This window comes from Gigantopelta aegis, unplaced genomic scaffold, assembly GCF_016097555.1.
Source record: "Gigantopelta aegis isolate Gae_Host unplaced genomic scaffold, Gae_host_genome ctg4947_pilon_pilon:::debris, whole genome shotgun sequence".
Taxonomy (NCBI): domain Eukaryota; kingdom Metazoa; phylum Mollusca; class Gastropoda; order Neomphalida; family Peltospiridae; genus Gigantopelta; species Gigantopelta aegis.
The window spans coordinates 1-16099 of NW_024534133.1; the positions used below are offsets into that span (position 1 = coordinate 1).

The following is a 16099-nucleotide window of genomic DNA, read 5'->3' on the forward strand; positions in this document are numbered from 1 at the left end:
TTTGTCATACCAGTTTAGTTAAACCAGTGTAAGTGTAGATGTGAACGCAGCTTATTATACAAATTCTGTGACTATTTTTATAAATAGACAACTATGTACAATATATACAGTTATATAACACTATTTTTTATAAACAGAACACTATGTACAATATATTTATTTATATAAGACTATAAGATATATATATATAGATAGATAGATAGATAGATAGATAGATAGATATAGATATTGTTCAATACGGGACCTAAAATATGGAAATGCACTTTTCTAAGTTAAATGTATCGATTATTTTCACACCGGAAATACGGTATTGCATAGATATCAGTTCAGTCAGTGCTGTGTTATTAAGTATGTTGTGACTTGGTCTCGGAAAGTCCAACAGAATAGTTTCTGCAAAAGAAGAATAAAACCCAATAAATAGTTTTTGCCTCTGACAATCCAAATTTAAGAAATTACAAACACGTGAAACAAGATAAAAAATAAAAGTACACAAGAATACAGTTGGATAGTCTGTTTTGTAAACCACAGTTTGGTGACACTACAACATTGCGTGTTTTGTTGCTATACAACATCCATAAATGTAACTTTGCACAGATCTTTACATTACATTTTGTCAAATAGTTGCTTGCTGTAGAGAGGTAACCTCCCAATGACCTTGACACTGGCAAAATGTTAAATATTATCTGCGAGTTTTAATGATTTACAGATGATAATACAGGTGTTACAAGTTTTTATTTAAGTATCCCCATTACGAGTTATAGCTAGGTTAATAATAATAATGAATAGTGTCATAGTGGAGAGGCACTAATTTACAATTGAAAAGCTTTCTCCTGGCAGAAAGTCTTTCTGGGAGTTGTCCCGGAAGATGTAACAATGGGTTGCATTTTCTGCCAGAAACAAGAATGGTTAATACTTTTAGAATTTCTTGTTTATATTTCCTTTGTTTCACACCAGTATGGGATGTTAAAAATGCATACATTCATACATATAGAATAAAAGTATAGTCGTGTGTTTAATACACCAATTAAATGAATATTGGATACATCAACAAAATCAATATTTAATACACCAATAAAATATGTATACCTCATGTCTTGAGATTTTCATAAAGTTCCATTTTTGCATATGGCGTATCATCTCGAGTTCCAAGTCCCTCGTAAGTATTTGTCTGGTCATCAGAGTTAACAAGTTCTGAAAACCACAGTTATACTCTACATACACTTATACATTCATACATATACATTTAACTTCTTATATCATACAACACTTACATGTAAAATAGTTTTCAAAACGTCACTTGGGTGTACGACTCACAATACGTATACTCTAAGTAATGAGACCAATTTCATTTCAACTTATTTTCGTGCTTATACCCAATTAAGGTTCAAGCACGCTGTCCTGGGCAAAGACCTCAGTTATCTGTGCTGTCTGTCTAGGAAAGTGGGCTAGTTAGTGGTTAGTGACAGAGAAGAGGGTGTAGTGGCCTTACACCTACCCATTGATCCCTTAAGAGCTCGCTCTGGGTTGGAGCCGGTACCGGGCTGCGAATACTGTACCTACAAGTCCGATGGCTTAACTACTGCACCAACGAGACCAATAACCAGCATTTCAAAGCTAACACAGCAGCTGACAAATTAAAACACCATTAAACAATGACCAGTAGTGTAGCATCATATCAAAATAATTAATATATATGGTGTCACACCAGGTGTGTTAATAGAACATGTTTATATACACACAAATCAAATAGACTGTATTTATTTAGTATGTATGTGTGTATTTACGAGTGTATGTGCAGTCCTCTCTCTCTCTCTCTCTCTCTCTGTGTGTGTGTGTGTGTGTGTGTGTGTGTGTGTGTGTGTGTGTGTGTGTGTGCATGTGCGTGTGTGTGCACAATAAATGAGATATAGAGAGAAAGGGATGGTAGAGAAAACGTAGAAACAAATCAATAATGAAAGTAAAATAAATTTACCAGTACTGTTACAACGCCGTGTGTCGTCTGGTGTTGCATGTTGATGCCTGTAACAAAACAACAAACCAATTTATAGTAGCATAAATGTAGATTCATTCAGAGTATGACTATTTAGATTCAAAGCTGTAACAAAGCAACAATCCAGATTATTTTAAGGGAGGGGAGTTTATTCAGAGTTAGGTAACATTTTATTCATAAAGTAAAATGAAGTCAGTATGGCCATTTTCTTCCTTAACAGCTGATTTGTGGCTTAGTATTCATTGCCTGGAACATGAAACAAAAATACAAATTATGTGTGTGCGTCTGGTCTTATTGATATTATCTATGTGCGTGTTTGTGCGATTATATTTCTGTATGTCATTCTATCACTGCGTGTCTTGGCGTGTGTGTGTATATATCTGTTTGTGTGTGTATGTAAAGGATTCCCAATTACAAATAAACTAATTAAAAACGCAATGTTATACTTACACGTTACCTTTAGAATGCTGCCCATCTGTCAAGAAAACAGAAAAAGGATATAAGACAATAAAAAGCATGCTGAAATAATCTTTGTAAACGCTGTTTATCTTTTACCCATATGTCCATTCCTGCCAAAAGTTCACTTCGTTTGCTGATGAGTGAAAAAGGTATTAATCGTAAATATATCAAATTGCATACACGAGAAAACTAAGACAAAATACTAAACCATGTAAACAAAAGCAATAGACAGGGTTAAAAATTAGCAGTCGCCCGTATCGAACTTTATTGGCTAAGGGCGACTAAGAATTTTACAAAGGTAGTCCATTGGGCGACCATTGATTTTAGTGTCTGGCGAGCATGGTGCTAGTTAAAAAAGAAACACTGATACTGATTCGAATGTGACAAAACCACACACCACGTCTATGTGGCGCGAACTACAGATCTGGTAGCAGAAGACCTATATTTTGATAGCGCCAACATAATGAATAAAGATAAAATTCATATAAAAACATATTAATTTATTAAGTTTTAGACCCATACCGTCTCAAATAACATTTTATTGGGGGTAAACGTGCAGTGTAAATTAAAACAAAAATTATCTACAAATTACCACCAAACGGCATAGGTTAACTCTTTTTTTGTGTGTGTGATACAAGTTTTAAGACAATTGATGGAACATGCCTGGTAATCTGAATGACACAATCATAATACATGATCAGGGCCGTATCTGCACAAAGCAGAGTCGAGTGTGAATTTGGCACAACAGTGGATGATTCCACGGATCTCTATCTAGAACAGCAACTCCTGAGGAAATCATTTGGTGGGAATTTCACCCCTCTTGTATCACCACAAAGTTTATTTCATCCCTCTTGCATCGCCACGAAGAGGACTGCCACTCCCAGACTAGTTTACTAAAGCACGCGCAGTTCTACATTTAGCGTGTTTCTACTGCATTATCTTTTACCCTGTATTGAAAATGAGATTTAATATGTTTAATTTAATGGTACTTTGTAAAGAAACATGTTTATTTATACTGGATTTCTTTTTAATATGTTTTATTTGAGTTGGTATGGGTTTAAAACTTGATATCAAGTTTTACTTTATTCATTATGAAGTTAAACGGCAATTCATCGGTTTTCTTTAACGCAAACGGTTATTATTCAACGAAAACAACACTATAGTTTTATTTTTAACTGTGCAGTTTAATTTCAATGTGATAATCGGAGGACTAGTTGAATTTGAGAAGGGCAAGTAAGAATTTTTCTTCAACTGGCCCTGCTGGCGACCTTGGTTTTCATGTTAATGTTTAACCCTGAATAGACCTTTCATACTTTAAATTTATTTGTTATATCTATACTTGAGAACATTGGTTACATCATTTTTAATATAATAATACACAGAATAGAAATTAAACTGTAGTCTCACCTGATTTTGAAGAAGCACACACATAACCTCGTCTCCACAAAATGACAAAGACTGTCTCTGTCAAGACAGCAATCGTAATCCCTATCAAAATCCCAATAGCAATCCCTGTCCCGATTACTTCGTTTGATGATGTTGGCAGAAAAGATTCACCTTTAATAAAACAAACAACAATTATAACACAAAGATACATTTTACTCAGAGCGTGGCTGTTACACTAATAATAAACGTGTCTGTTGTTGAGAAATGTAAAAACGATAACAATTAAAAAACAAAACAAAAACATGCTATACCGTCTACCCGAAATACAGAAAAAGAGTTAAAGGAACATTCCTGAGTTTGCTGCGATTTTTAAGATGTTATCGACTAACAGAGACTTTTTAACGATTGTAATTACATATTAAATACATTTTTCTGTATAAAATATTAGCGGCTGTACATTAAACATGTTTCTGATATTTCTAATAATTTGTACTAGGTTAAATTTCATTTTATTTCCTAATTATATGTTTTTCGTATGTACGAAATTATTGAAGACAAAATCCAGTTTGGGCTTCTTACAAATATTAAGACGACCAGAAACACATTGAATATACAGACACTGATATTTTAAACAAGAAAATATATTTAATATGTAAGTTTAATCGTATAAAGTTTTTATTTGTCTGAAACATCATACAATTCAGCAAACTCAGGAATGTGCCTTTAACATGTTCGCTTTAAAGGTATGGAAAAGCGGTGCCACCAACCCCTCAGACACACACAGAGAAATGATGCTCTATTGCTAAATGGTGAGAATGGCAGCGATGTTTTATGGTACAAAAATCGATTGCTTACTCTATTAAAAGATAGAAGAAAAAAAAGCAACACATTTATGTGAATAAATCAAGATTGGATTTTTATTAATGCACGTCGTAAACAATTAATATCATTTACTAAATTATATTACATCTACATCGCATATAAGGAAATATATATCTGTCGTGGGGTCACTGACGGGGATGGGAAAGACCAGTTCGAACCACCCAGGGGATCGACAACGTGATTCCTCGCACCTAAGGTGATGAACTACATATCGCCCAGCGTTACAACAAAGCTATTTGAGAGTGTCCTTTATGATTATTACCTGGAGGTAATGTCAAAGCTTCCTGTTCCTTGGTAAAGTCTTCGTATCCATATCTGTTATAAGCCAAAATCCGCACTAGGTAGATAGTCTTTGGCTGAAGATTTGATATGACAGCTTTCTGAATGGTGTTAACACCGTTTTCTGGAATGACTTCAGTGAGGTTTGTCCACTGTGCTGATGTGTCTGATCGGTATTGTACAACAAACGTCTGCTCTGAGCCTCCATTAAATGCTTCCAGCCAAGCAACTGAGACCGAGTGTGGATCACTGCTCCATGATTTGAGATCAGAGGGAATATTCGGAGGACCTTCGAGAAACAATGATATTTACTGAAACTCTCGCATACCCAAGCATTTGTTATGTAAATAAAGTTAAACGTTAATAAAAAAATAAAAAAATATTTTTAAACATTAAATTGCATTTAAAATGCAAATATAATACAGCCTAACCGAAATGATGAAGCATGGACGAAACGTACAAAATAAAGACATACTAATTCAACTAAGACAGGAAAACTATAATTAAATGCTTAAGTCCTTTATAATTACACTAACAAGGCTGTTGTTTTCATCTGGTTTCTGGTAATTAATTTGATATAATCACAACAATAAATGAAAGAAAGGCGAAGTTGGAGTTGTAGTAAGATCAAAGTTTAATAACAATCCTCGTCAGTGTTCTACAGATTTTTAATATGCAGCTAGCAAACACATCTACTCACACGATGTATAGCACTGGAAGATGTGAGATAAATTAATACCATGACAGAGTGGCAGTGAGATCCCATTTTAATAGCCCAATGGACTACAGTGACGGTTTAGAACTAGCATATCCATCTACTCATACCTGCTACATCAAATGTCAGGTTCTTCACAAGATCTGTGTTTTTAGCTCCATTAGACACCACAACCTGATAGGTCCCAATATCTCCCTGCTGAACATTTGTTAGTGTGAGTTTCCCAACAGCAGATACGTCAGTTGTAGATGAACTACCAGACCCAACACTGTGTTTGTTTCCATCAGTCAGTTTGTACCAGGTGAATGTCGGTGATGGATTGGCAATCACTGATATATTCAGAGTTACATCACCACCTACTGCCGCTGCAAACTCTTTCTGGAATGGAACTCGATGGTCTAGTCTTGGTGAACCTAAAATATATTGATTGCTAAAAGTAATTATAATGTACCTTCATACAGATAAAGGGCGAGACATAGCCCGGTGGTAAAGCAATCGCTTGATGTGCGGTCGGTTTGGGATCGATCCCCGTAAGTGGTCCCATTGGACTATTTCTCTCTCCAGCCAGTGCTCCATGACTGGTACATCAAAGGCCGTGGTATGTGCTATCCTGTCTATGGGATGGTGTATATAAAAGATCCCTTGCTGCTAATCGACTAGCCTATGAAGTGGCGACAGCGGGTTTCCTCCCTCAATATCTGTGTGGTTCTTAACCATATGTCTGACTCCATGTAACTGTAAACAAAATTTGTTGAGTGTGTCGTTAAATAAAATATTTCCTTCCTTCCTTCATACAGATAATTAAAAAGTATCTACACTCACAAAGTATGTTGTATTCATACATACAATAGTGTATCAATTGCTGCTACTAGAGAGTTCCGTGTCAAAGTTCGAGTATTAAAACATTTCGGAGAAAAAACAACTGTGGGTGTGATTGGTAGTAATATGTGATGTTGATTATTTGTGTAAATACTATTATCCACTGACAATAAATAAATACACTTTTGTTTGTTATACAGTTGTTAAGCAGTATATACCAGAGGTTGAAACTAATGCTGGGTACCACGAAAAAATGGAACAGCAATTATAAGCAAAAATGACGGTTGCTATTAAAAACATTAATTAAATGTCTTAAATGATACGTCACGCACACACACACACACACACACACACACACACACACACTTTCCTATCGTCTTACAGGTAGAGGTTCCACATTTTTTATTGTTGTACTTCTTGGGTGTGTCGATACGCTGCTTATATAAGTTTTGTTAGTAAACGTTAACATTATCGGCAATAGGAATTGATTTGGTCTATTAGAACCTGCAATGAGAAATAGCCTAATGGGTCAACCGACGGGGGTCGCTCCTACACCAATCGCGCATCAGGTGGCCTCTTTACCAGAGTGCTATTGCTGTTCGGAAATGAGAAAAATTACTAAATATAGTAAATAAAAGTAAAGTCGGCGCTCCTTTGTATCCCTCTATTGTTGTCTTTTTTATGTACGGTTAGTTTTCCAGTTAGTAGAACTGCCTAAGTTATACGATGGGTAATGGTATAAACAGGAAAACGAGTTATGGCATGACTATAATGTGGAATGAATATACTACATACAAACTAATTAAAGTACTAAACTGTATCAAATGGTATAAAATAAATATAGTACGATATGAGTAACTTGTAAGAATTCAAACGTATTTCACTTTATTTTATTTTTAACCTGTTAGAACTTAGTGAGTAACATTTGGTCAATAGTTTTCACATTAATCATTAATGATACTAATGTGTAACTCACATCTCACAACAAGCTGGACACTTTCACTGACAGCTGACTTGATGTTGTTTCCCGCTTCACACGTGTAGTGTCCTGCATCCAGACATCCAGCCTCGTTCCACGTGTACTCAGCCTGTTTAGAGTGTGTCACTTCACGCGAAGTCTGTGAGTTGTTCAACAGTTTAATGTGAGATCCTGGGTTACTGTCAACATCACATCTCAGAGTCATAGGAGTTAACTCATCAACTGTAACCGGTGTATACTGAGAGTTCAAAGTCACAGAAGTGATTGAAGATTGGTCTGCAAGAAAATGTATTAAATACTTAGAAATCATTCCACATGAAAATAGAGTTACTTGAGAATTTGAAGCCAAAATAGATCAACAATCATTTAAATATTAAAATATTAAAATGAGCAGTTTCTGAGTGAAAATTGATGCAGACTTGTTGTTGTGACGTACACCTACATATACATTATTTCATTAAGTCTCAGCTGGAGAATAATATTTAAATATATTTCATTGAAAGGAATATGTATGTTATAAAAGTAACAAGAATGTCAAAATCATAACTGCAAAGTATTAAGTACTGAATAGGGAAAAGTTCAATCAAGAAGAGGTTAGCAACTTAAAACATTAAACCAGTTGATATTCTCATATCATTTACACATCATCAGCCTAAAACCAGTGAAACAAATTAAATAGCAAAGTTCCGTTTGATCATGCATATATAATCTTAGGCCTAGAAATAACTTAATGTTTCAGGAAACATTATAGGGAAAATAAGTAGGTCGGCTTTTCAGCTTTAAAAAAAATATTAACTAGTTGGGATAAAATGTTAGGCATATACTGTTTTTACCTACTTATTAAAAAATTTTTTTTTTTAAATTAGGATTGGGGTTTTTTTTCTAGGTAGGGACAGGTTCCCAGAAGCACAATTTATTTTAGGCCTTAAAAACATTCACTGTGTGAAATGTATTTATTGCAATCATTATTATTTTGTAATAGAAGAAATACAGTGTTTTATGCACAATGCTATATTCTAATTGGTCAGCTATTTAAAATACCATGCCGTATTAATTACAATATACAGACATAATACATAACATAGGTGAACTTTTAAAAGTAGTATCACTTTTCTAGATGCAACCTGCACATCGAAACAACACATGGCACTGGTTGGGACGTGAAAACGTCATCGAGGGCTATTAAATTGTATGACCCATAACTGCTCTACCACTAGGCTACAGTCCACCACAAATATATCATTTGAAGACAGTTCATGAATAGTTTCTTATCATTTATGTTTCAATTATAATGACATAAAATAAATACTTTTACTTACACTGCACGTCCAGACTAATTTTCTTCTCTAATGATTTCTGTGTATTTGTGTTCCTAGCCGTACACGTATAGTCACCAGCTGCTGATCTCTGTATGTTATTTAAGGACAACACAGAACTGGTTGGTTCTATCGGAGATTTGAACTTCCACGTGAAAGAACAGGATGGAGAACAGTTAGTAGCTCCACAAGACATAGCTACATCGTCACCTTCCTTCAATGTCAGTGAAGAATTCGAGGTGATCTGGACACTGTCTGGACCATCTACAAATGAGACAAAAAGATATAACAAAAACCACCAATACCCCCCCCCCCCCCTTCAAAAAAGAACTAAGAAAGAAAAAAGAAGAAGAAACAAATATTTTTTAAAATGAAAAAAATAAAAAAAAAATAAAAAAATCAACCAAACAAAAAAAAAAACCATTTTATTTTAGAAACGACAAGAAACACATACAAAAAAAAACACCGTTACACGTTTAAATAGTTTTCTCTTTAATACTGATATGAAATACCTATACTTGCTGTCTTATATGTTGTGTTGTTCACGGTTTTTACTGATTTTGTAGCTAAAATATCCAGATAAGTGAACCGACAAAACACTTCAATCAATTCAGTTTCGTATTTTTATAATATATTTATCACATCGTTTGATTATAAGCGTTAACATGTTTAGACGACAAGTACATTTTTTAGATATGTGATTACTAACTGAACATGTTTGACATTTGATGAGTAATATTTAACGCAATAATAAAAAATACGTTCTAGAAGCTGTCAGGGTCATATTTCGCTAGTTCACATCATCATTTGTGATAAGTAACCACCAATTAATCGATCACACACACGCGCGCGCGCACACGCACACACACACACACACACACACACACACACTCTCTCTCTCTCTCTCTCTCTCTCTCTCTCTCTCTAAAGAGTGTGACGTCATGTTTGCCAAATCTTGGACACGTCACCGACGAAGTCATTGGTACACAAACGCCAAATCGTATTGTGTATACCATCATCATCATGAATATTATTACTCTTTTTATTTTATTATGTTTATTATTATGCAATTTATTATTTCAGCACATGTAACATTAGCAGAATACTCACAGTATACTCTCAGTGTGAACTGTTTACTGTTAGATTTTGGTATAACCGTGTTAGTCACTTTACATGTGTAAACATTCCCGTTCTGACTCCTGTTGATGTTACTCAGTTTTAACTGAGAGTTTGCTGTGATTTCCTGAGTCCCCAGTTTCCAGGAGAAGACACACGGTGGATCACAGTCAGCTTCACAATTCACAGTCAAACTCCCTCCTTCTGCTGCATACCCAGAAAATTGTGGTCGGATTGTAACAGAATCTGGTCCATCTGAGGAGGTAAATGACAACCTGTTAATTCATTTTACTACAGCAATGTAACTACAATGTGATTGCAATAATTAGTATCGACTATTATCAGTTTGACACAAACCCACCCACCATGTCCCCTGTCTCGTACTTTTATGTGGACTAGAAGTAAACAGGTTGGTCAAGTACCAGGCATTTTTAAAGTTTGGGATTAGGAATCATTGATTTTAGCACCCACCTAATTTGGGCTAGTACCCACGTAAGATAGAAAATGTTTTTAGAATTTAAAAGGCTACGCGCACACTATGGCCCAAATTTCCGAGTCAGTTGCTAAATATAGAGCACAGTAGTACTAGCGTGTCGTCACTACCGGTCTAACACTGACAAGTGCTATGGGAATGTGCAAATTTAAAGAGTATCATTGGTGAAATGAAAGCCATTCAAAAGATAATGTCCAAAAATAAGTTCAACACATTTCCGTTTTGCCCTTACTAAGTCTCAGTGTATTCCATGCTAAGTCTCAGTGTACCGCATGCTAAGTCTCAGTGTATTGCATACTAAGTCTCAGTGTATTGCATACTAAGTTTCGGTGTTTTGTATAGTCTCAGTGTATTGTATACTAAGTCTCAGTGTATTGTATACTGAGTCTCGGTGTATTGTATACTAAGTCTCAGTGTATTGGATACTGAGTCTCAGTGTATTGGATACTGAGTATCGGTGTATTGCATGCTAAATCTCAGTGTATCGCATGCTAAGTATTAGTGTATCGCATACTAAGTCTCAGTGTATTGCATACTAAGTCTCAGTGTATTGTATAGTCTCAGTGTATCGCATACTAAGTCTCAGTGTATTGTTTACTAAGTCTCAGTGTATTGGATACTGAGTATCAGTGTATTGGATACTGAGTCTCAGTGTATTGGATACTAAGTCTCAGTGTATTGGATATTGAGTCTCAGTGTATTGCATACTGAGTCTCCGTGTATTGGATACTAAGTCTCAGTGTATTGCATACTATGCCTCAGTGTATTGCATACTAAGTCTCAGTGTATCGCATGCTAAGTATCAGTGTATCGCATACTAAGTCTCAGTGTATTGCATACTAAGTCTCAGTGTATTGTATAGTCTCAGTGTATCGCATACTAAGTCTCAGTGTATTGTTTACTAAGTCTCAGTGTATTGGATACTGAGTATCAGTGTATTGGATACTGAGTCTCAGTGTATTGGATACTAAGTCTCAGTGTATTGGATATTGAGTCTCAGTGTATTGCATACTGAGTCTCCGTGTATTGGATACTAAGTCTCAGTGTATTGCATACTATGCCTCAGTGTATTGCATACTAAGTCTCAGTGTATCGCATGCTAAGTATCAGTGTATCGCATACTAAGTCTCAGTGTATTGCATACTAAGTCTCAGTGTATTGTATAGTCTCAGTGTATCGCATACTAAGTCTCAGTGTATTGTATACTAAGTCTCAGTGTATTGGATACTGAGTCTCCGTGTATTGGATACTAAGTCTCAGTGTATTGGATATTGAGTCTCAGTGTATTGTATACTAAGTCTCAGTGTATCGCATACTAAGTCTCAGTGTATTGTATAGTCTCAGTGTATTGTATACTTAGTCTCAGTGTATTGGATACTAAGTCTCAGTGTATTGAATACTAAGTCTCAGTGTATTGTATACTGAGTCTCAGTGTATTGCATACTGAGTCTTCGTGTATTGGATACTAAGTCTCATTGTATTGCATACTAAGTCTATGTGTATTGGATACTAAGTCTCAGTGTGTTGCATACTAAGTATTAGTGCATTGTATACTAAGTTTCAGTGTGTTGTATACTAAGTCTCAGTGTATTGTATACTAAGTCTCAGTGTATTGCATACTAATTATCAGTGTATTGCATGCTAAGTCTCAGTGTATCGCATGCTAAGTCTCAGTGTATTGTATAATATCAGTGTATTGCATACTAAGTCTCAGTGTATTGTATACTAAGTATGTAGTCTATATTTTCAATGTATCCCGTATAACAAGATAGATTGAAAATATAGACTATATGTACTTAAATTAGTGTTATAATTTTCAACCCTGGATAATGAACTTACATGCTATAGTTTTTCTACATGTAGAAGGTTGACCTGCTGCTCCATCACGGCAAGTCCAATCTACAGCATCAACTGCTGTGTTGAAGGAGTCTATAGTCAGAGTATTCTGTGTAGGGCCGTTACCAACTGCTCTGTAGCCTGTCAGTCTTCCCAGTGGAAAACACACAGTGTTGGCTGTGTTACAAGATACCACATCTTCTTGCTGTCCATTATTTGTTCGTGACCATATGATTCCTTTAGAAACAGTGCCACTTATTCTACAGATTAGCTGTGTCCTTTGTCCAGGATAACCACCAGTCATGCAATCAATGGCGGTATTGGCTTCACCTGTAAGATGGAGATAATTACAGAATAATGGCTTATCTGTGTCTCGTGAATGAATGTTATAAACCCGAGCATCTGGCGATGGTTTTACAATATTCATTCACGAGGGACATATAATTCTAACTCCTCGTATCAGGTCAGATCAGGTCATAGGGCTTTACGTACACATTCAGAGCAAGCTGTTGTAGCGCACGCCTGTCCAGGACAGGAAAGGTGGAGGGGGGGGGGAGGGACCGTCTGCACTGGCAGGTGCAAGTGAGCACCAGCAGGCCAACCGTGGTCGGTAGCAGACGGAGGAGGGGGGCGGTGGGGTGGGGGGAGGGGGTAAATGGTGCTATGGAATTTTGAATGGAGCAAGAATTATGCCAAAAGAGAAAAATGTGCGCAAGTTTGATTGAGGAATTTGGGCGCAATTTTGAACGGTCGGTCAAAAAGAAAGTTCTGGAGCTAATAGGTTTTGACATTAGTGAATCGAGAGATCGAGAGTAGCTCGTTAATTAGACCTCTACGATGCTGTAGTGTCTCCCTAGGTTGCCCATAGGGCCCTTAAAAAGGGCCTGACCACCGCTTCTGGTCGTGTCATGACAACCCAGGGGAGACTTGTGATGGTGTAAACACCGGTAGGCAAGGCGCTGTCGTTCCGGATGTTGTGTAAATATTGTTGTTGTTGCAGTTAACGACGTCCTACTCTTCAGTGTCACCAAGTACCAAGTAGACCACCAGCAGCAAGTATTTGGGGGTGGGATAGGGTAGGCTGGTATTCATTTGTCCAGCTTCCCCTGGGTGCAGTGCAATTGTGTACTCAGAGCCGGTCTTCTTTTGTCCAGCACCTTATTAGAGTATCCTCGTATCAAGTTGGTTATTCTCTTTATTACCCATTGTAAACTGACGGTGAGCGTGTTCTGTATTGTGATTGGTTAATTACATTATTTTTCCGAGATCAAATGAAAATAACACCCAGAAAGCCAATGACGTGACTGGAACAGGCCAAGTTGACGGTTCAAGGGTATACAGTTAGATTGTAGCCAGGTATTTTTTACAGTTAGTTCTGTAGAAAAACGAGCATAATCATATCGAGTTGTCAGATTTGCGGGTGTTATTGTCTATTTGATGCTCGCAAATGTTTCATTTTTAACCTCAGGCTAACTCCTTCGGTCAACAATGACATCTGCAGGATAAAATAAACAATAACACACGCAAATCTAAAAACTCTATATAGTTATCTTCTAATTGTCACTTTTAACTGGATTTGTTTTTATTCAAAGCTGCCCTGTTGAAACTGCCCTGTCATGGCAAAAGGAAACAAGTACATTTTTCAACCTTTCGAGATAACAAGCAAACACATAAATTCATAGCTGAACATTAATGTGTAATATTGTTTTATCGCTTCATCTCGTTCTTCTTAAACACTACTATATGATGGATAGTTTAAAAGGCTAGTTTAAATGTTGGACTCTCGTTTGGCAATTGCTCCTTTTTGCCATGACATTATGTTGAGACGCCTTTTTATTACTAAATGGCAAAAGTTAAAATAATCCAAATACACTTTATAACTACTTTATTTTACAAAAGAACTGCAAAAGTGAAAGTTTTAATAGAGAGACAATTGGTGTATTTCAGTCAATGTGATGTGCACTTTTTGTTTACAACCGGTCCGATAAATTCTCCGAGTTATGATTCACTGGTATATTTATCGAAAACTTTCTATGATTCTCGGGCATAAATGGACACATTGTTTAATGATTTATTTCTTCTTAACCTCACTGGTGCCTCGAGGTTTTTCATATTTTTGTAATACTATAACGGTCAATTTAAAATTGGTTTAGAATAAATGTGACAAACTTTGAAGAAGAAAATGTTTTGTCCAAGGAATTCGAAAATGAATTTAAAATTGACCGTTGTAGTGTTATTCTAGTTATACTCTTCAAAAAAGGTAGGGGAATTTAAAATGCAAATGTCATTACAAATGATTGGAACAGAGATATGATTTCAAAAAAGACTGCCTAGGAAAGAACGTCCAGCCGGAAATGTGCACGTGCAAAACGCAGTAGCCCCGTACACGTGGGTAGGCAGTCGTTTGCGAGTTTGCCACTTCACAGAGATGTCGATAAATCTGCTTGAGTGATTACTGCTGTTAATTTTGCTGAATCACATAATCATCCTTTCTCTCCTCTCAACTTATTTTCATGCTTATATCAAATTAAGGTTCAAGCACGCTGTCCTGGGCACACACCTCAGCTACCTTGGCTGTCTGTCTGTCCAGGGCAGTGGGTCAGTGATAGAGAAGAGGGTGCAGTGGCCTTACCCAATGAGTCGTTCAAACTCGCTCTGGATGGGCGCAGGTACCGGGCTGCGAACCCAGTAACTACCAGTCTTATGTTCGATAACTTAACCACGACACTACCGAGGCCGGTGTCTCATAATCAGTTAACCTTTGTTCTATGGAAGTTTGTCTTTGAATTAGTGATGCGGCGTCTACGACGCGAAGAACACCTTAGTGCTATCGACATGCTTCAAACTAGTAGAATTCAGCGTGATGAAGCCAATATGTTCAATGTTTCACCGTTTGAGATCTGCAGATTATGGAACAGATACCAGCAGATCCAAAATGTTGATGATCGACCCCGTCCAGGGCGTCCCAGGCCAACCACACAAGCCCAGGATCGACTCATCAGAACCCAGGTTCTACGATATCGAGCTTAAACAGCGACTCAGATCGCAACAAAGTTACTCCAGTTTACTGGGGTCCAAGTGGTGGGTCAGGCGATTAAACATCGTCTACATGCAGTTCATCTGCATTCTCGGCGGCCACGTGTTGTGCCACCATTAGCGAATCGCCACATGGTAAACAGGCGCCAATAGTTTACACAGCGTAGAAACTGGGGGAATCGTCGATGGTCTCGTGTAATATTTTCTGACTAGTCCAGATTCACTCTCGTCTTCTTGGATAGGCGTGGCCGCGTTTGGCAACGTCGAAATGAACGCCATGCAAACGCCATCCTCAGGCCTATTTCTTTTGAAGAGTATATAATAATTCCTGAACCGATTACTCGCACCCACGTATACCACACACACACACACACACACACACACACACGCGCACACACGCACACACAAATACATCCTTTTTATGGATGCCTTAATAGCTCAAAATGTATCGTGGCAAGTTTACAAATTTCGGGCGATTCGGTGCCATATGTTCGAATCCCAGCAACGGTACGGGATAATTTGTGAGGCCAGAAAGGATTTAATTATCCCCTGCACCAGTGCGTTAATATCTATGTATGTAACAGTCAACCCCGACATACATACATTGTATATAGATATTCATACATCCATACATACTAGCCAGTGCCAGGTCTGCCCAATGTTTCATGCACGTAAGCGAGATCGACCGAGTAGCTTGTAGGCCCCATGCATATGTTTGAGTTAAAGAGCATCCTTTTTTATGGATGCCCCAATAGCTTTCGAGGCGATTTGGTGCAACAGGTTCGAGTCCCAG

General features: G+C 37.0%; 1 protein-coding gene across 1 annotated transcript; it reads right to left on the reverse strand.

Moving 5' to 3' along the window:
- Nucleotides 1–1087: 1087 nt before the first annotated feature.
- On the reverse strand, nucleotides 1088–15585 carry LOC121366181 (nephrin-like). Its single transcript, XM_041490728.1, has 10 exons — nucleotides 15465–15585; nucleotides 12397–12600; nucleotides 9936–10196; nucleotides 8829–9089; nucleotides 7507–7785; nucleotides 5822–6124; nucleotides 4980–5285; nucleotides 3857–4006; nucleotides 2448–2465; nucleotides 1088–1191 (listed from the first exon to the last, which is right to left on the reverse strand). The coding sequence occupies exons 1-10, from the start codon at nucleotides 15583–15585 to the stop codon at nucleotides 1088–1090; spliced, it is 2007 nt and encodes a 668-aa protein (XP_041346662.1).
- Between the last annotated feature and the right edge of the window lie 514 nt (nucleotides 15586–16099).

Coding starts and splice junctions, on each gene's coding strand:
- LOC121366181 (XM_041490728.1), bottom strand. CDS start 15,585: ATGGCGTTCATTTCGACGTTGCCAAACGCGGCCACGCCTATCCAAGAA. Junction 9,090..9,935: donor GTTCACACTGAGAGTATACT/GTGAGTATTCTG, acceptor TCTCATTTGTAG/ATGGTCCAGACAGTGTCCAG. Junction 6,125..7,506: donor TGTCCAGCTTGTTGTGAGAT/GTGAGTTACACA, acceptor AATATATTTTAG/GTTCACCAAGACTAGACCAT.